Raw genomic sequence first — 20,365 nt, forward strand, 5'->3', positions numbered from 1 at the left:
AAAATAAAGACAGCAGACACAGAAAGGTTTGATGTCCACATGTTCTTTAAGCTTTTATTATACAGCCATCAATCTCACATAAACAGGGTAAAACTTCCACACCTTTATAAAGTTAATGGGCAGTAACAGTAAGTTCTTTTAATAAAGAAAAGAGGTATATCGTACTACGGTATGTTTTCCCCTTCAAATGTTCCCAATTGTGTAACTTAACAAGAAAGCTGGCCCTGAGCTGTAAGTGCATCTTCATATAGAAGCAGCCACATATGAACATCCTTCAAACCACACAGACTAAATGTGTGTTAGTCTCATTATTACACATCATAGCGTATTTATATTTATCCACACAGTTTAAAGCTTCCTACCAACCAACAAGATTCATGGTTTGTCTCTTCGGGAAAGAGAAGCAGCTGTGAGATCATTTTGGGATATTTAAGTGCTCCAGTGTGACAGAATGGGAAAATGAAGTAGCTGTTTAGTAGCTCTGGTTAAAAACATCAGTTTCATGTGAAATATTTTACTTTATAACTTTGATTTGCTGCTGAAAACTTCACATAGTAAAATCCCTCAAAACTCAATAAATACATATAGATCTTTTTAAATAATTGTTTTGCTCATCTTGTCCCCTGTAGTGCATCTCCTCTTCCTCACACCTCGCTCACTGACAGTAAACCTACTAAAATCCTTTTCCTGATTTACTAAAAAAACAAAAAGAGGTCTGACATGGTTAAAAAGACTTAGTGTTTGAAAACTGACACTGTAAAAATGTTCATTGTCACATTTTTCAGGTTGGAAATTGTTTCTTGGAAGCTTTTGTAAGTATTCTTCCATCTTTTTCTGAATGTTTAAAAAGGTTAAAATCAGTAACGAGATGCTGCATTAAACATTTGAGGACATTTTTTTCATTTCAACAGATGTGGAAAGAATAAAGTGGAAAGTCTTGTGCGTATTTTTTTGTGCCTCCTTGCCGTTATTTAAAACCAGTAAATGTAAAATCAAGATGACTAACTGGTTAGAAATGTGGCAGGATGGAGCAGAAACAGACAGAAATAATAATACAATAACTCTTAAATATATATCTCTATAAAACAATAGATAATACTGACAGGTTTCAGGTCCGAGCCGAGTCCCAGTAAGGTGCGGAATGATGCTGAGCTACAGTCGAGGCGGAGAGAAAGGTGCCGATTAACAGACAGGGTGCAAAGTGAAGGAGCCTCAGTATTTTGGGGGGGAGGATTCTACCTTTTAGAGGGTCAGTGTTTGGGACTCTTGAGGTGTGAGTCTAGCTGGTAGACTTCAGCTTGACCCAGGGGTTTGTTCCGCGGACCTCCAGCGGTGGGCTGTTGGCGAAGATGTGGTTGCACAAGTCATCCAGCGGCGGCTCAGGATCCGATGTCGCGTACTGAGTCGCCTCCTCTACTTCCTTACGGATCGCCACGTCGATTTCCTGCAGGGAGAGAGAGAGAGAGAGAGAGAGAGAGAGAGAGAGAGAGAGAGAGAGATATGTATTATTAATCCATCCAATATCGTTACTGTTTAACCTGTGATAAAATATGAAATATAACTGATAACTTTCCAGAGTTGTAAAAGCTTCTGAGTATTCACCACATTTATTTATTTTATTTGTGTATTCTTAATTTTTTACATTTTTATCCAACCTCCTACATATTGTTACATAATCATAAGGAAGGTTATAAAGGTTATTTTGGAAATATAATAGGTTACTAGTTACTCTATTTAAAATGTAATAAGTAATGTAACTATTTCAATGACTTCAAAGTAATGTTACTCATTCCATTTGATGACTTTTCTAACCAATGTTTTCAGCTGTTAGGGTAAATGTTCCCATTAAGCACCAGAATCTAAGTCCAGCTGTTTTTCATGGATACTGACATGATTTATAAGGGAGATCATTTCTTATAAAGCAACATTTATCTCTCATTTGAAATCATTATGATTTATTTACTAAATATATAAAAAATATTGATTTCAAAGAATTAAAAACAGCAATATATGTATTCAGTAACATGTTAAATATTAAAACATGAGGAAAAAACCCTCCTGAGCAAAATCTTAAAGATCTGACTTCTGATGTAACCTCCTTTGTAATCAATATTTTCATCAGTAACTGGAACAGATTAGTTATTTATTTTGTAATTACATGTAACTAGTTACTCCCCAACACCGATAACCATGTATGAAAAGTGCTATACTAGTATACTAAGGAGTTTTAAAAGCTTAAATCTGTTACTTAAAAATCAGCCCTACAACTCTGTTTAAGTTTCTTTGCAGTCAATTGTTGCACCAATAAAACTCCACATCCTCACAGGTGTTATTTGAGGTTCAAAGCTCAAAAACGGGCAGAATATCAATATCAGCTGTTGTTGTGCACTTCCTGTAAAGGCACTGTGACTATATAAGAATGTATGTGTGTGTGTGTGTGTGTGTGTGTGTGTGTGTGTGTGTGTGTGTGTGTGTGTGTGTGTGTGTGTGTGTGTGTTCACCTTGAGCTCCTCCACAGACGCCATGTTGTTGCTGAGCATGCGCTCCTTCAACAGAGAAATGGGGTCACTCTTGCTTCGCACCTCCTGGATCTCCTCACGAGTGCGGTAGCTGCAGGAAGTGACATCACAGTTAGACGTGCACAACAACAACAACGATAAACTGGATCTCACTCGTCTGCTCTGCTGTACCAAGAAATAAACTTCCTAAACAGATATGTGAGGATGTAAAAAAGACAATTATGTGATTTTGCCTGTTTTTTAATGTTATAACTGCCAATAATGTATTAAGTTATTGTCTAGGTATTAAAAACAAAAGCCTTTAAAAGTGTAATAACTGGAGCAGATAAAATAATAATAATAATATACTAATGATCACTTTAAGTTGTTTTTTTTCTTAGATATAAAGATTCACACTTCCATGGCATTTAGTCTCACTGTTAGATCTTTCAAATATTTGCTTAAAAGGCCTGAACATAAACTCTGTCTCTCGGCTTCTACAAAGGATATTTCTTAGATGATTGATTACACTGAGGGTTCTGATACTGAGGTCAAATATTGAGTGTAAGAAAAATATATCAGTAGTAGCAAGAAAAAATTAATTAATAGAGAAAGTGATGCAGAGGAAATGAATGAGGAGGAACCTGACAGGAGAAGGAAGTGCAGAGGTTTAAAAAGTGACTCACCTGACTCCTGGGTCGCTCATGCTGTGTCCATGGTAACGATAAGTCTGCAGCTCCATCACGATGGGACCCTGAAAGAAATCCACACAGAGCTCATCCACACTGCTGATCATCCTCAGAGCTGTTAATCATCATCATCTTAGATCAGCATCTTCATTTGAGGGTTTTAAAGATACATCGATTCAATAATCAACGAGCCAATAGCATCGATGCAAAATAAAAACTTTGATCATCATCTTTAAGATGTGCCTTTATTTTGAAATTCCCCAGTTTTTCTTTTATAAGATGTGAAAATTTTAAAGCTCAGTATATTAAAAAAAGGTGGCACTTCATAGTGAACAGGAGGTGTTCTATTAAAAAAATTAATTTAAAAAATATGAATATTATATATGTTGTTGTACACCTACACTATCGGTATAGTGTGGATATGATATGAGGGAATCGTCTTTAAAAAGAGAAATTAAAGAAATAAAACCGGAGTCAAAGCTCACCTTTCCAGACCTGCAGTGGTCTGCAGCGAACTTGGTGGCCTCTCGGACACAAAGGATGTCCATCCCGTCCACCTATGAGAGGAGAGGAGGAGAAGAGAGGATAAGAGAAGAAGAGAAGTAGAGGAGGAGGAGAAAAGGCAACAAATCAAACAATGTTCAGTAACCACAGTATTGATTCTAACAAATGAGCAGCATTAAAGTTCAGAACAAGACCAGAGTTGCATTTTTATTTTGAAAAATAAAATGATTTCTCTTAAAAACATCCAAATGCAGATGTTGACATGAGATAAGTACAGAACTGGCCAGATTATAAGATGATAATTTATCCTGTAAATTTCTGGAGATGTGGTGAAACAATAACTCCTCGATTCCACCGGATACAGATGCACCGTACTCTCTTATCAATGATTGTGATCCCACCTGGGCGGCCGTAATTACTGTACTAACAGTGCAACTTAATATCTGTAACAATCCCAGTGGGAAAAGACACTGTGCAGAAGGCTGGAGTAATCAGATTCTTCTTATTTTTCCAGGCCAATTCTGTTTCCCTAAAAATCACTCAGACTAACGCCAATAATTAACAACAATCAGGACAGTTATAAGACAGGCTGGATCATGTGTGTGCAGTATCATACATGAACATCAGAAAGCTGCGTGGATGCTCACACCTGCAACTGCCAGGAACAGACTTTTCAGCCTGTTCCTGTTATAGTCTAGGTCCGTACAGGCCAGCTGCAGCATACGGCCAACAGGAACGCTGCAGCTGATGCCCCAAGACCCCCCAAAATGTGTGTGTGTGTGTGAGTCTCACTCTGAGTCCTGGGATGTAGTCTCCTCTCTTGTAGTAGTCGGTGCTGGCTGCCGCTCGCTCCACAGACGTCCCCATGCCGTATTTGTTGTTCTCGCAGATGAAGATGCACGGCAGCTTCCACAGGGCGGCCATGTTGAAGGACTCAAACAGCTGACCCTGATCGGATCCAACAGGACAGGAAGAGGAGTCAGTGTGCCTGTCATCACTGCTGAGGTGGGGTAGGATTTTCAGGTGTATATTTTACCTGATTGGCTGCTCCGTCTCCGTACAGTGTGACACACAGCTGGTTGTTACCTTGGTACTGACAGGCCAGAGCGATGCCGGCTCCTAGAGGAACCTGGACACATTACAGCTGAGTTACAAGCCGCACTCAAACAAGGCTGCTCATGATTTGTGGGCTGTAAAAACACCCTATACACTTTCTAATGTGAACCTGAATATACAAAAATTTAAAAAAAAAATGCATCATATTTTTATTTTTGTGCAGCTGATACACATTTTGTAAAGGCTGTCACCATTCAAACATGTTCAAACAGTGATTGTAAAAGGTCTTTTTTCCCCCCATAAATAAATAGAATACAGTCTTCATTAAGGACAAATCAATCATGTATTAATGACTGATGGAGAGTTTTATGTATATGAACTGGTGCAGAGGCTAATTATGAGTCTGAGTATGTTAAGGTTAATAAATCAAGGCTATAGTTACACTTTAGCAGCTCAGTGCATTAACCTAAATGTAAAGGTAGCATGTGAACATCATTCAGTCATAATGGCTTCTGACCTGTAATTATGAATCAGAGATATCATTTATTTCTGACAGCTACAGTATCTCCCTCTTGCTTTCTGTATGCACTTTATTTTAAAATACCATACTTATTAGATAAGAAAAAAAAGTTAATTTTTTTTTTCCCGAATTGTATTATTTATTTGGATCCAGTGTAAATCCTAATAAATGAATTATATACACAGATGCTGATGTAACTACAATGCTACTTCAAGGTACTGAAAAATAACAGACATTATGATGCTCTGGACCTTCACTTGAGGAAATGTTCACAAATTGGACCTCAGTGAATTTTAATTGAAACCCCTGTGATAGATATTTCTGACCAAACGGTAAATCATGCAAATCATCGGCTGTGATGATGGTTGAAGATCAGACTTGTAATTAGAAAAACCAGATGAATAAATGTTGAGATTTATTTCGCTGCAGCCGAGATATTTCTAAGGTTTGGGGTTTACCTGAGCTCCCACAATGCCGTTCCCTCCATAGAAGTGAGGAGCGTACATGTGCATGGATCCTCCTTTCCCTTTGGCCACGCCGCCTTTACGACCTGAGGAGCAACGAGGACGATCAGAGTCACACAAAGGCTTAAAAACACAATTCATTCACATGTTTATCATAATAAAACCTCTTTCTCTCTCTCACCTGTGAGCTCGGCCAGGATCTCTTTGACCGCTACTCCGCGGGTGTAGGTGTAACCGTGTGCGCGGTACGCTGTGATCAGGTGATCAGTCGGGTTGATGGCAGCCTCAATGCCCATGGCACACGCTTCCTGTAAGAGAATAAAACACCACAGGAGGATTTTAATATGAGCACATTAGGTTTGAGAAGCTTTGTTTACTTTTCTGTGTGCAGGACTTAAAACCACCAAACACTACTTTAAATATAAACGCAGCGAATAGATCAAGTTACAGCTTTTTATACATTTGTCCTTTTAAGATGTGTTTTTAAACTGTTTTCAACCAAAGTCATTTATAAAGCACGTTTTAAAACCACAGCAGCAATTCACCAAAATGCTGAACAATCAAAAACATAAATCAAACTTCCTGTATCTTCGGAGAGGAAATCTCACCCTGGAGCGCCTGAGATCATCCTACAACACAACCTATAATTAGTCTCCAGTTCAAGTAAAAACATGGGTTTAACTCCTGGGAGGTGCTCAAAAATTCCTGCAGTGGAAACGCCTGATTTGAGCGTGTCATCTTGTTATTTTTAAACCCCCCTTATGACTAAGACTGTCAGAAACTTCAAAGTATCCTGACAAAATGTTTCAATTAAAGAAAAATGAATAAATTAGAAACTTTGTGTTTTGTTTGCTTCAGCAGGGATCACAGGTTCAACACAGAGTAGGGATATGCTTGCGTCGACTAATCGGTGGATATAACGGACGACTAATTGAATATTTGCTGCATGCTAACATTCAGAGGCTAAATAGATAATGCTTACAGCCCTCTAAAAATATAACAGCATGGATTGCATATCCTTTACAATCATGTTAGCATTGAGAGACGTAACGTTAGTTTTCTGAGACTTTTGTTCCAGATGTTGACATACTAGTTTGGTGATTAGCGTCAGAGACCTAAATAGATAATGCTTCAAAACTAACTTTCAATAGTCATAACAAACAACAAGCTTTAACTGCGCAAACTTGTATTAATTTAAATGATAATCAGCCTTCAGTTCTTTACACAAACACATTCATTAAAAGAAAAAATCTTACAGGCTTACAGACAACTAAAAATAAAAACAGCATGGATTATTTTTTCTTACCCGTCATAAACAACGCTGAGCATTTCCTTTACAATCATGTTAGCAATGAGAGACGTAAATGTAACGTCAGTTTTCTCTCTGAGACTTTTGTCAAACTTTCGAGTAGCCGTTACAACCGTTGACGTACTAGCTTGGTGATTAGCGTCAGGTCCGTCTCCCTTAGTAACCGTCACAGCACACAGCAGCTTTCTGTACATGTGAAACCACGATAGCTCAACTCTGCTCGACATATTTCATACCTACAACATTTATCCTTTACTTTCTGGAAGTAATTCCACGCTGGACTTGTGGCTTCGTCTGCATTATGTTCCCTCCAGTTAGCTAGCTGGCTGGCTAACTTCCTACCGAGTCAAAGTAGCCGAGGGCAGCTGCTTTTAGAGCTCCACCTAGTGGCTGAAAGTGAGAATTGCTCTCCAGTAATTGTTAATGAATCCTTCATACTAGACTACACAGCTCAACTCTTGATTCAAGTTCTTCAATGAAAAAAAAAAAAAAAACCCCAGACAACAGCACAAAAGGTCGACTTTAGACCCTGCGAATGACTATTTGATTTTAATGACACATCCCTAACACAGACATTAAATCTAAATGTTTTGTTTGGTTTTTTTTTTTTTTTTAAATTATAGCTATAGTAACATTCAGCATACTTGATCTCTGTGCAATATTTCTGTCCATAGTGTAAATTACTGTAAGATTTTTATATAGTACGACTATTCTTTACTTTTTTTTATACTGAACTTTGTTTTGTATTTAAATCACATTGAATTTTAGAGTGTCTACCCAAATGTACCTGTGCGATGACAATAAACAGATTCTGATTCTAATGAGTCAAATAATGAAAATGTGAATCTGTCTTCACTGGATTTAAATGTATTCTGTGAGTGTGAGTTCGAACCTGTCCGTCATACAAGTGGCAGAAGCCTCTGATGATCTTCTGTTTGTAGAGCTGGTCGGCTTTGAGCTCCATGCGCCTGATGGTCTGCATGGTGCGGTAGTACTGCAGGCCCTGCTCCCGCGTCAGCTCCGCCTTCAACGGAGGACCCTCCTCCAGACGGTGCACGTCACATTTCTATTTGCCGAGACAGAGGAGGAAAAGTAAATAAGCTGTCAAATAAATGCAGTGGAGTAAAAAGTACAATATTTCCCTCTGAGATGTAGAAAGTAGCATCACATGGAAATACTACAGTAAAGTTGTACTTAAGTAAATCTACTTTTTATTTCAACCCACCTTGATGTCAAATGTCATCGCAGGCGTAAAGTCCGCGTATGAGCGGGAAACCACGACTCTGGCACCCTGTCGACCAACAGGACACACCAAATGTTATTCAAACAAACACCTGGTAGACAGTCATCATGAACATACAAAAAAGTCTTCCACATTCCCAGCGTCTCAATCACAGCAGGTGGGACTGTTAGAGGTTTTACAGGTATTTGGGACTAAACTACAACTATAACTGTGTGTGTGTGTGCTGCCTGATATATTGAAGTCAGTAACAGTGGGAGATTAACACCAGTCAAATCTTCATTTCAAGTCACTGGTTTGTGGTATTACAAAAAACCCCAGAAAAAAACCCAAAACAAGCAAACAAACCAAAAAAAAAGAAAAAAGAATGACGTCAATGTTAGGGGTGCCCATGTACTATATCATTATATTAAATTATTATAAAAATTAATTTTTCTGATTCTTATGAATTATCAATGTTTTTCTAGGGTTACACCATTTGACATAGATGGACATTTTTGCCATAATCCTCTAATATATTCTCTCAAAATTTATTAAAAAGGAGAAATTTTATGCTGGGTCCACAAAAAAAGGAATGTGTGCAGTTATTCATACGTTCATTTTCACCCCTTTAAATTTGACTAAACCACATGGACACAAAAAGGAATATCATGTCATTGACCCCAACACCAGACAAACCTTCACTGCTGTCACTAGTTTGTGGCATTTAAAAAAACAAAACCCAAACAAACAAAAAGGTAAAGAAAAGAAATGAAATCAATGTTAGGGTGCCCACATGCTTTTGGCCATGTACTTATAGCATTCAAAAGAGTATTTTCCTTCCAAAAATGCCATATGTGACTACTTCAGTTAGCGTTCTTGTACTTTTCACTAAAAGTAAGAAGAGAAAAGACCCAGAAATTGAAGCTACATCCCCAGTAGCTGTTTAATAAAGTATTTTAGTAGGTTGTGAATAAAAAAGGAAACGTCCATAAAAAAAGGAGCCACAGTGGCCCTCAAACACACCACCGCTGTTAGAGTGCAGGCAGACATGGAGGAAGCTACACGTTTGTCCTTACTGGTCTGGCTACCGCGTCGGTCTGGGCGCTAACTAACTGTGCTTCAGGTGCTCTAGCACTGACTGGTGGTGGTTCGGGTGGTTGCCGCTCGGTCGTAACCATGACGGGCGCCGCCGGGGACGTTATATTGACGTACTCTGACAGGTCAATCAGCAACTGGGGAACACAGGAGCCAACCAATCAGACCAGAGCACAGCCAGAGGAGCTCTACAGAGGCTACGGTGAGGACACGTCTACAGGTGAAAAACAGCAGAAGCAGCAACTAAATGAAGAATGGGACACAAACATGATGACAAGAAGCTTCTAGAGGCTAAAACAAAGGAGAATTAAAAACACACACTGGGGGAACATGGAGACTAAATCAGCCCAACAGTGTCTAGATTTAATCTGATACTTCAAGAGTGGCACAACATTTAGATTTCAAATTGCTCTGAAATTTTTTATTAATTAATCAGAAGTTGATTCTGATCATTTCTTAGCTGTTCAAGTCATAAGTCTCAAATAAAGGTTGGCAAGATGAGCAATTCAAAAATATGTTAAATAGTTTTAAAAGCAGCATCAGGTTTGTTAAAATGTACATTTTGTATTTTTGTTGGTTTTATGTAATTTGAAATGACATTTGCATCATTTTTACCAAAAGTAAGACTGAATGCTCCTGAAAATGTCAAACTTATAATAATTTGGAGCATTCCTACATTTTAAAGCATGTTGTCAATATTGAGCAGGACATATCATAAAAACATTTTTTTCAAAGTAGGTTTTGACAAATTATGTAAATTGTGTTAATTGTTTATGGGTGTAGGACGACACTATTATCCTCCAAAGCTATTTTTCTGTTACTTTAGCTTCTTACGTTGACTCGTTATACTGTGACGGTTTAAATACCATCTCTGACTATTGTTGATTGCAGAGTAAAAACAGCATCTAAATGTTGTGCCATCGTAAACTATCTGTAACATTTTCTCACCCAGGAGTTTAAAACATGCTACAACAGAGCAGCAGATGATTCAATTAATTCATTAAGCGTGTAAAGAAAATAAAAAAATCAAGACATTTGAAGTTTGAAATGGATGCTGTTAAATCAAATTAAATTAAATGCCTAATTTTAATAAAATGGCAGTTTAGCAGAGATGCAGCTCCTCTCTCATCGGGGGCAATCCATCCAAATTATATAAATGGAGTGATTACACTGCAAGAAAGAGGATAAAAATCATAATTTGTTGTCCTTTATTTTAATTTTGCCCAGTTTGGAGGCGTCGCTGCAAAAGGAAGGAAGCGTAGGACCGAGCCTACAGACAAACATCAGCAGATCGGCTTACCTCGGACACTGTTTGGGCTCCCTAGGGTTCAGGCGAGGAGAAGGAGTAGGAGGAGGAGTGGGGAGAGGAGAGGAGAGGAAGGAGAAAAGCAAGAAATAAATAGGGATTTTTGTGTGTGTTTGTGTGTGAGTGAATTTAAAGAGGGAGAGGAAGCAGGAAGGAGAGAATGAAAGCTCGTTCAACATGAAGCCGTAAAACACTCAACAGGGTCCCTTCATCACAATTCATGACTTAAAAAAGAGGTTTAAGTTTAAAGAATGATGCCTAAAAACTTTAAAAACAGACTTATTCTGTTTTAAAGTTCAAGACATGTAGGAACCCTGCTGTCAGTGACACCACAGCACAGACAAGACATGCTGCTGTGGCCTTCACTGTTAAATAAGCACAAAGATGCGCTGATGTAGTCAATACTGAAACCAATATCGGCTTTTTACCCAATTATATATGCTGATTGATCACTCTAAAACTTTAACAGATGTGATTTTAAAGTTATTTTACAATCATGTTAAAGAGGCAGGAGCTAAAAAGGCCTGTTTCAGACAGAGGCTGAACTGAGGGGCTGCATAATGGACCAATAGAAGATAAATAAGGAATTTTAAACTAGAAATCATGCAAAGATGTTCCAGTAGAGCCCCAGAATATAAATATAGCGTGGGAAATGTAAAGAATATGTTCCAGTATCTAGTATCCGATTACACTGCAGTTTACAGCTTGTTTTTGCACTTCTAGTCAGATGCTAGACTGCATTTTCTCAGTACAAGCAGACTATGTGCAATGACAATAGAGTTAAATCTAATCTAATTTAAGCACATTATGAAGGAATCTAATGGTCAGTATACAAACAGGAAAAAGTGCACACGCTGTAGCTGCCACGCAGGTATAATTTAATAGGATATGTTGAAATCCCATTAAATTATACCTGCATTGGGAGCTGCAGCCTGCACACTGTCATTCTCTGTCATCATCAGATTTAGTTTTTTGGTTCAGCACCCTTTTCCCCCCCAGATGTGTGATTTGCACACTTACATATCATTGGATTTTATATAGTAATGTCCTCTCTCCAAGACAGTCGTGATACTCACTGGTATCCCTTTATCTATAAAAGCACGTATAAGAAAATTACCTCACTACCTTTAACAACTGCTCTGTCACCCAGATGGACTTTAACCAAACCTACTCTACTGACCAGCTTTAAATTAATGCCCAACAAGTTCAATCTGAGCTCAGCAAAACTGCTTTTAGCTTTAGCGCACCACCTGACTCGTAGAATAAAAATGCAGCACCTCCTTAAAATTAAACACCTTTGTAGTGTTTGTTTGTTTGTTTTTTTATTTGAGTTTTTAAAAACATCCCAACAACTACTAGTGGCTTATTATTTTCTGTATTTTAACTTATGTTTGGATTTCCTATTTTTAATTATGAATGTATTATTTTTCCCCCTGTTATTTTCCTTTTCTGTCATTGTAAATAGATACTTTATTAATTTCCAAGGAAATTAAGGGTCACCCTCAATGATATCTCGAGCATAAATAAAAGGCAACTACTAAATTAATCTTACAGGCTTTAGAAGGTGTAGTACACAGCCTCACCACTAGATGGCTCTAGACTAAACCTAACACACACATTACCTTTTAAAAACCTCTGAAGCTTTCCTTTTAACGTATAGACACTAATATTACATTTTGAAGCCGATATTGACCAATAATTAACACAATACTACATCTCAGATAGTAAAAAGCTGCACAATCACTACCACCAACAACAAACAAACAGAGACAAACATTTAAATTAGAGACACAGAAAGCGTGAAAAGTCTCAACCTCGAGCTGCATTCATCTTATAATTAATCCTCCTTCCTGAGTTATTATAATTATAATATAAACATCATGCCAGACACATGCACATTATAATAGAGTCAGACCGAAGCTACCACATTAGCTGCACCACAAGGTCAGCAGCCGCAAACACCGAGCTAAAGGAGAGCTAGCTCCTGGTTAGCTGCAGAGAGAGAACCGGCCTCCTGCTACACTTTAACCCCGCAAACACTCACCGCATGTCGACCTGTGATCCTGCAAAGAGCGTTAGATATAATGGTTAACATGTTTTGCATGCTACTGAGCAGGCAGCCGGGATCCGAAAGGATTAAATGCGGAAGATTAAAGGCGTTTTATACGCTGTGTCCGTCGGAGAAATGAGGCCGGTGGAGGCTTTAGCTGCACATTGGTTCCTCTTTTATAGCTGCAGAAAAAATAATCTTCTATTTTTTTAAGGTTAATTTAAGATCTGTTTATTTATTTATTGTAAAAGGCACAACAGATGTCGGTGGTTGGCACATGGTTGTTGTAACTTAAGGTGGTTTACACGCAAGAGAAAAACATAAAAAAAATAACAAAGAAAAACATTCAAATATATTAAAAATAGATAGAGAAAACAACAAAAACGTGACATTTTAATCGCATTGCTTTCATATTTCAAATGCTTGAAACGTGCTTGAATTTTTATTTATGAAAAGCTGTAGCTAAATTCCCTCTGTGTTTTCCAAGTTTTATTCTCTTTATGTTTTCTCTACTGCGCATGCGTGACTCACATCGGGTAGCGACTCAGTCACATCTGGTAGTGACAGCGCTGTTTGCATTAGTTTTTCGGGCTCTGCTGTTTTTTCCTGAGCAGTTTCCGCCTCAGATAATGTAGATTTATATTTAAACCAGCGGTCTGAGTTTGTTTCCTGTGTTATGCAAGCGAGAGGTACTGAGAGCTACAGGTGTGTTCAGGCTCGAAGTCACAGTCGGACACAGCGGTTTCGAATAGTCGTCCTGCAGTAATCACCGCTGCAGACGTTGGTTGAACATTAATATACATCGCTGTAAATTTTTTGAAGACATTAGTTAAGGCGGCAGGCGATGTTGCTTGGGCGGCCGCCTAAGCTGGAAAGTGCTGTGGGAAACCCTGAATGGTTTGGGGGGGCTTTTGACCATTTTAGGGAGGCTTAAGCCCCCCCAAAATTGTCCTAACGAAGTCCATGCTCTCTACCACTGTCTATGAAGCTATAAGCCTGCTGCATGTCCTTATATAGATATTAACTTGAAGGCATATAAACATGGGCCGCTGGCTAAAACATAAATCTACCTCATCTGAAGCGTAAACTACTAAAAAAACCCAGCAGAGCCTGAAATGACTCAAACAGCAGAAGCAGTGATGCATAGTGCATGCAGTTTTCTCTCTGTTCGGGGCTGTCCCGAGTTAGCGACGTATCAGCCTATCAGAAAAATAGTACGCCTATTTTTTGTTACTGGGTAAATTCAAAAACTAAGTTGTGTTTTTCTCCCCTGCTGCAAGGATGTTCTCATTCACGAGTCTGTAAGTGGGAAACCACCCCCACACACACTCAAACGTAGAGCACTGCTGTGTAACCCTTAGAACATGTTCAGGGTCAAATTTGATCTATTTTACATTTGAGTGATATGAACCCACCTTAAATACTCTTTACTTTGAACTTTGGAAATATTTCAACCTCTTAAAAACATTTGTGTGCAGCTGATGAACTTTCGACCCATAGAGTGTTCATGAAAATGCACCTCACTGTCAAAGTCTTAGTCAGCTTCCTCTGTGAGGACTGAAAAGGAAACCAGTCAGAATAAACCTCTGTGATATAAAAAGAGCAAAGAAAACGGGGAGATATTAACTTGTTCGTGTGGTATGTCCTGTTTTCTCCATTATTACCTTCTATTACTGTAGTATAGCTACAGAAGTTTGTTATACAGGTAGGAACCTTTTGAATGAATAATAATTTATTTTTCAGATGCAAACTGAGAGAGCTGCTGCACTGATGGACACAAGATAAGAAGGGAATACAAAGAGTGAGTCTAACTGACATGATCAGACAGACATATTTTCAGATGAAAACTGAGAGAGCTGCACTGACTTTGCAGATTAGGACTTTACCTACAAGTTGTATCATATGATCATATAAAAAAAGATTTTTATAGAAGAAACCAGTTACACTCTTATGTATCAATTATAATATAATATATAACTGACATAATATTATGATATTTTTGTACTTCAGTAAGATTTTGTATGCATATGGAGACTGTTAGTGTTTGCTTCTGCAGTGTGTGTTGTTACTTTTGGCTCTGAATTTATAAAGTCACTAAAAACCTGGTGTAAGTATTTTGCTGTAACATAAAATATGAGTAGACTTGTGCTGACAAGTTTTTACTGATGGTCTTTTTGAGTCTCTCTAACTCTTAAATGATTGTAGCTAAACAGGCCTGTAGATCAAATCAGTCAGATCCGGTAGAAACCCAGAATGAGTTTTTATTGGCAAATAAAAACACAACAGTTCTCTAATCAGTGTTCTCTGATTTTACCAAAGAGCCAAGATGACGGAGCTGGACCTCCTCAACATTCAGCGTGACCTAAGTGATGAAGAATTTAAGGACTTCAAATGGTCCCTGAAGTATGAAAAGTTGGGCAACATCCCCCCCATCCAAAATAGCCGGCTGTCGAATGCAGAGAGGCGGGACGTGGTGGATCTGATGGTGCAGAATTATGAATTTGCTGGAGCTGTGGAAGTCATCAAGAGTGTTTTAAAGAAGATCAAGAGGAATGATCTGGTGATGAAGTTATCAACCATCATCCCAGGAGCAGAAGGTCAGTCACAGGAAGAGATAAACATGACAACACATCCAGACAGCAGAATTGAAACCGTCTGTGTCTTTATATATATCATAATATTAGGTAAAGTCCAGCAGTGACGTTTCTAGCTTGTATGGCTCCCTGGACGAGCCCCCCTCCAGGTCAACCTGCCCCTCTCCCCATCTCCTGGGACACACAGTGTATGTCAGCACTGCGTGTGCCTTGTGGAACCTCTTGTTTTTCCATTTTGGCGTCCATGTTAACCGATTAAAGCAGCCATGCAGCACGGTTGTTGCAGAGTGTCACCTAGAGCAGTGGTTCTCAAAGTGGGGTCCGGGGACCCCCGGGGGTCCCCAGGCCATTGCCAGGGGGTCCTTGAAACAGTTTGCTACAGGTCAAGTTAGGCCAAAATGCAATGAAATGATTCTGTTTGAAACTATTGAGGTATCAACATAACATGTTCTGGTAATAAAATGTTCCAATGTATTTACCGGAACAGATATTAAGCCTATATGATGTAAGTTGTAAGCCTAAATTTGTGTTGTGATTAAGAGGGGGTCTTTGCAAAATATTTTGCGCCATTAGGGGTCCCCGACCCCATTAAGTTTGAGAACCCCTGACCTAGAGAACCTATTTCTTCTGTGTGATGTGTGTCTGTTGATAGTCCAGGGCCTAAATGTCAGCGCAGGATTGCAGATATTGTGCATAGTTTATTTGACTCCTGCAAATCTAACACATATAATAAGGGACATTCCCGCACATTTACAGCGATGTATGTTGTTCGTGGGTAAATTCAGAACTTGTGTTGATAATGTCCGGTTTTCCTTCTGTGTGTGTATATGTGTGTATATGTGTGTGCCCCGCCTCCCCCGGTTGTCATTGTTTGGGTTAGCGTGTGTTACGTAATCCCCAAGCGGATCTCCAAAACTCACAACAACAAACCACGGCCACGTTCCGACGCAGAAGCATACATCAGGCTTGTCACTATCCCGGAAGTTCCGGGAGTCTTCCGCATATTGATAGCGGCTCCCTGACGCCCGCAAATGAGACGTAATCTCCCGGAATCTGGAGTAAACGAGCAAGAGCGCGCACCAGAGAGTGACTGCGCGTGTGTGTCACAGTTGATGGTGTGTGTATGTGTATGTGTGTGTGTGTGTGACCCCCCCCCCCCCCCCCATCCCCCACACACACACACACACCCCCACCCCCCGCCGAATGGACCTCCCTGAAATGTATTTCTGCAGGTTGGGGTGTCTGCTTACATCATCACACAACACCATTTATAAGCGGAAACCCACCCACACACACACACACACACACACACTCAAACGTACAGCACTGCTGTGTAACCCTTACTTCCTGTTGAAGTTGAGAGATGCAAACCAACCAAACTTCCTGCACCCATATATGGGGACATCCCATTTAGCCTTTGATGGAACTGATACTTCATTCTGCTTAACTTTGACCTGTTGTCCTCGTTTGTACACGCCTTATTGGGCCACCTAGTGGTCACACAAGCACATTACAGTGTACAAATCTATGTAAAAAGCAGATGGCTAAGTCAATTAACTGTCGATCACCAGATAAAAGTAGAGCAGGTACAAAACCTGATCACATTTTATGGTTGAAACTTATTTTTATTTAGTTTATTTATGCTTAATAATGTTTGTAGTTTGGTATGCAAAATAATGTAACTAATTTTTAGCAATAGCAAATAGCTACATCTTTCAGAGCACTCAAGGACACCTTACAAGGCACATAAACACAACAGTAAATCAAACAATATAAATCAGGTAACATTTAGTGCAAAGATAAAGAATAAATATGAATGTGACTACAAAGTGCATCAGTACAATAAATAAACAAGAACGTGATTGCATAGTTAGTGTGAGACAGAGTATGCAGCTCTGAATAGGTGCGTTTTCAGGCGGGATTTAAAGGTGGAGACAGAGTCCGAAGTGCAAATGTCTGGTGGGAGAAAGTTCCTGAGGCGGGGGGCAAATCGGCTGAAAGCTCTTGACCCCATGATGGTAGTTAAGTTGGCAGATGGGGCAGAGAGCTGGTTGGCAGAGGAGGATCGGAGAGTTCGGGAGGGTGTGTAGATGTGAATATGTTCAGAGAGATATGATGGTGTAAGGTTGTGAAGGATCTTGTAAGTGAGGAGTAGAATCTTAAAGTCAATGCAGGATTTGATAGGGAGCCAATGAAGTTGCTGCAGGGCAGGAGTGATGTGTTCAATAGAGGGGGTTCTGGTTATGATACGAGCGGCTGCGTTCTGTACCAGCTGGAGTTTGTGAAGACGCGGAAGACCAAAGAGGAGAGAGTTACAGTAGTCCAGACGGGATGTGATCAGGGTGTTTACCAGGATATCGGTGCAGGTTGGTGAAAGTGAGGGACGGAGACGATTGATGTTACGTAGATGGAAGTATGCAGTCTGAGTAACGTTATTGATGTGGGCTTCAAAAGATAATGTGCTGTCCAGGACGGTTATCTGAAGGAATCGCTGGTCTTCACCTATTGTGCAAATATTTCTGGGTGTGTCAACTGTGAAGCTACAGTATAAAATAATGTCTTAAACGAATGCTTTAATATTCACTAAAATGTTTGTTCAAGGGGGAAATAAACTCCTTCAGAGAACCTAAACTGAAGTTCTGATTTGTTTTGCAGATCCTGATTTGAGAATGGTGCTGATTGGAAGAACTGGTGTGGGCAAGAGTGCTGTTGGAAACACCATCCTGGGAGAGAATCGCTTCAAATCGTGTGCTACCTCTGAGTCAGTGACTGAATCGTGTGAAAAAGGGGAAACACGCTGGGCTAACAGAGTGGTTACTGTGGTAGACACACCAGGGGTCTTGCACACTTCAAAATCCCCAGAGCTCATCAAAGAAGAAATTGTGAGATGTGTCAAAGTCTCATGTCCTGGTCCTCATGTGTTCCCGCTGGTCATCCAAGCTGGTCGATTCACCAGGGAAGAGAAAAACTCAGTGGAAGCCCTGCAAGAGCTGTTTGGTCCAAAAGCAAACCAGTTCATGATGGTGCTGTTTACCCATGGTGATCACCTCCCAGGCATGACCATACAAGAGTATGTACGTGAGAGCAGCCCAGACCTCCGACGAGTCATCCAGAGCTGTGGAAACAGGTTCCACGTCTTTGACAACACCAGAAGAGACAGAAACCAAGTGGTGGAGCTGATCAAGAAGATCGATGACATGGTTGCTGGAAACGGAGGAACATACTACACAGATGAAATGTATGAAGAAGCCCAGGCCGCTGCAAAAAACTAAATGTGAGAGAAGACTTGGAATAATGAGAATCTTATCTATGGATAGCTGGAACTGTGGTGTACATTTTTAATTCTAATGTTGCATTACTGTTCAATCATGATAATTGCATTTGGTGACGGCTACAGTGCATCTGGAAAGTATTCACACTCCTTCACTTTCACCACATTTTGTTATGTTACGGTACAATGTTACAATTTTTTGGTACGCTTCCCCAGATCTGTGTCTCGATACAATCCTGTCTCTGAGGTCTAAAGACAATTCCTTTGACTTCATGGTTTCTTCTCTGACTGTCAACAGTGGGACCTTATATAGACAGGTGTGTGCCTTTCCAAATCATGTCCAATTAATTTACTACAGGTGGACTCCAATCAAGTTGTAGAAACATCTCAAGAATGATCAGTGGAAACAGGAAGCACCTGAGCTTAACCCTAACCCTCAATTTTCAGTGTCATAGCAAAGTGAGTGAATACAAATCACTGAATGGTTTAGGTCCAGAATACATGAATGACATGTTAGTATAAACCAAGTAGGGCTCTGAGATCTACTGACTCAGGTCAGATAGTGGAGCCCAGAGTTCAGACTAAACATGGTGAAGCAGCTTTTACACAACTGGAGAAAAAAAAGACAATAAACTTGAACTTGACTTGAACTTGAAACTACCAGCAGAACTGAAATCAGCCCCAACAGGTTAAAACACTTCTCTTCTCCTGTGCTTATGATTGAGCTCTTTCAAAACACTTAAAATTGTAATCTTTCATTTGCACTCTATGTCCTTTTAATGATTTTAAAGCAAATCATTATTTTATGCTGCAACCTTATATTTAATGCTCTATTCAAGTATTTTATTTCTCTCTCTTTCTATGTTTCTGTACTTTGTTTTTATTATTATTAGTGTGTGTGTGTGTGTGTGTGGGGGGGGGGGGGGTTGTATGTTTTAATGTTTCCATGTGTTTTACTATTATGTTTTTTTAATTTTCCAATTAAAAAAAAGCACATTGAGTTGTCATTGTGTATGAAATGCACTATATAAATAAAACTGCTGTACATGCGATATTTCAGTTTTTTATTTTTAATAAATTTGCAAGAATTTCTAGAAAACCTCTTTCGCTTTGTCATTATTGGGTATTGTGTGTAGATTAATGAAAAAAAAAGAATTTAATCCATTTTGGTTAAGCATTAACTGTGTTTGGTTAACATCTGCTGAGTTAATGTGATGTAATATGCTTTTACTGATTGAATTCATTACACTGTAATCCATAGATGTGAAATGTAACCAGACCAAAAAAGATGTGTGAAACATGTAACCAAATATACTCATTGTAGTGACTATTTGTCCTCAACTTGGAAAAGGAGGAGAAAAAAAAGAAGAAAAGAAAAGGAAAATAAAATAAATAAACTCAAATTTAAATGGAGCTGATGGACATAGGTCATAGAATAAGTTGAGAAACATGCAGATCTTCTGAAAGGTTAACAGGATGTTTGGTTTCTGATGGTAATGCTGACTTGTGCAAGCAACCACCAACTCTGAGAATGTCATCCTCCAGTATAGGATCTAGCTTGATCTAGCTTGTACAGTAGACTTTTTGTCTTTGGAGACGTTATGTGAGCCATGTTTTGCAGCAGCCTTTTCACACTTGAGCCTGTTCTTCTGGACAAAACAAATGATTGCCTTTTCAGCTTCATCATAACTTTCTGGAGTCAAAAATGTCCCTCCAAGTGTGGCTCTGAAGTTTAAGGTTGACTTTGTCGACTTTCTTCATTCTTGATATTTCAAAGTTAGTTGTAC

General features: G+C 39.2%; 2 protein-coding genes across 9 annotated transcripts; one reads left to right on the top strand and one right to left on the bottom strand.

The window, feature by feature from the left end:
* Positions 1-27: 27 nt before the first annotated feature.
* On the bottom strand, positions 28-12,844 carry pdha1b (pyruvate dehydrogenase E1 subunit alpha 1b). Of its 8 annotated transcripts, XM_062441816.1 has the most exons (14): positions 12,708-12,834; positions 10,658-10,678; positions 9,339-9,494; positions 8,266-8,331; positions 7,933-8,106; positions 5,913-6,039; positions 5,726-5,817; positions 4,728-4,820; positions 4,484-4,639; positions 3,673-3,744; positions 3,185-3,252; positions 2,502-2,610; positions 1,240-1,444; positions 28-1,152 (listed from the first exon to the last, which is right to left on the bottom strand). In XM_062441816.1, exons 1-13 carry the CDS (start codon positions 12,765-12,767, stop codon positions 1,280-1,282), a joined length of 1,359 nt encoding a protein of 452 aa, XP_062297800.1. In that variant the 5' UTR covers positions 12,768-12,834; the 3' UTR covers positions 28-1,152; positions 1,240-1,279. The 8 variants fall into 8 exon arrangements, with proteins under 8 accessions (XP_062297800.1, XP_062297799.1, XP_062297806.1 ...); XM_062441815.1 differs by having other exon boundaries at positions 28-1,444; XM_062441822.1 differs by lacking the exon at positions 10,658-10,678 and having other exon boundaries at positions 28-1,444; positions 9,376-9,494; positions 12,708-12,833.
* A 2,195-nt stretch (positions 12,845-15,039) lies between these two features.
* On the top strand, positions 15,040-18,579 carry LOC134002140 (GTPase IMAP family member 7-like). The gene is made up of 2 exons (XM_062441423.1): positions 15,040-15,310; positions 17,963-18,579. The coding sequence occupies exons 1-2, from the start codon at positions 15,040-15,042 to the stop codon at positions 18,577-18,579; spliced, it is 888 nt and encodes a 295-aa protein (XP_062297407.1).
* Positions 18,580-20,365: the final 1,786 nt, after the last annotated feature.

The sequence above is a fragment of the Scomber scombrus genome, chromosome 20 (genome assembly GCF_963691925.1).
Source record: "Scomber scombrus chromosome 20, fScoSco1.1, whole genome shotgun sequence".
NCBI lineage: Eukaryota > Metazoa > Chordata > Actinopteri > Scombriformes > Scombridae > Scomber > Scomber scombrus.

Coding starts and splice junctions, on each gene's coding strand:
- LOC134002140 (XM_062441423.1), top strand. CDS start 15,040: ATGACGGAGCTGGACCTCCTCAACATTCAGCGTGACCTAAGTGATGAA. Junction 15,311..17,962: donor CATCATCCCAGGAGCAGAAG/GTCAGTCACAGG, acceptor TTTGTTTTGCAG/ATCCTGATTTGAGAATGGTG.
- pdha1b (XM_062441816.1), bottom strand. CDS start 12,767: ATGCAAAACATGTTAACCATTATATCTAACGCTCTTTGCAGGATCACA. Junction 8,332..9,338: donor CCGACGCGGTAGCCAGACCA/GTAAGGACAAAC, acceptor GTTGGTCGACAG/GGTGCCAGAGTCGTGGTTTC. Junction 6,040..7,932: donor GCCACTTGTATGACGGACAG/GTTCGAACTCAC, acceptor ATTCTCTTACAG/GAAGCGTGTGCCATGGGCAT.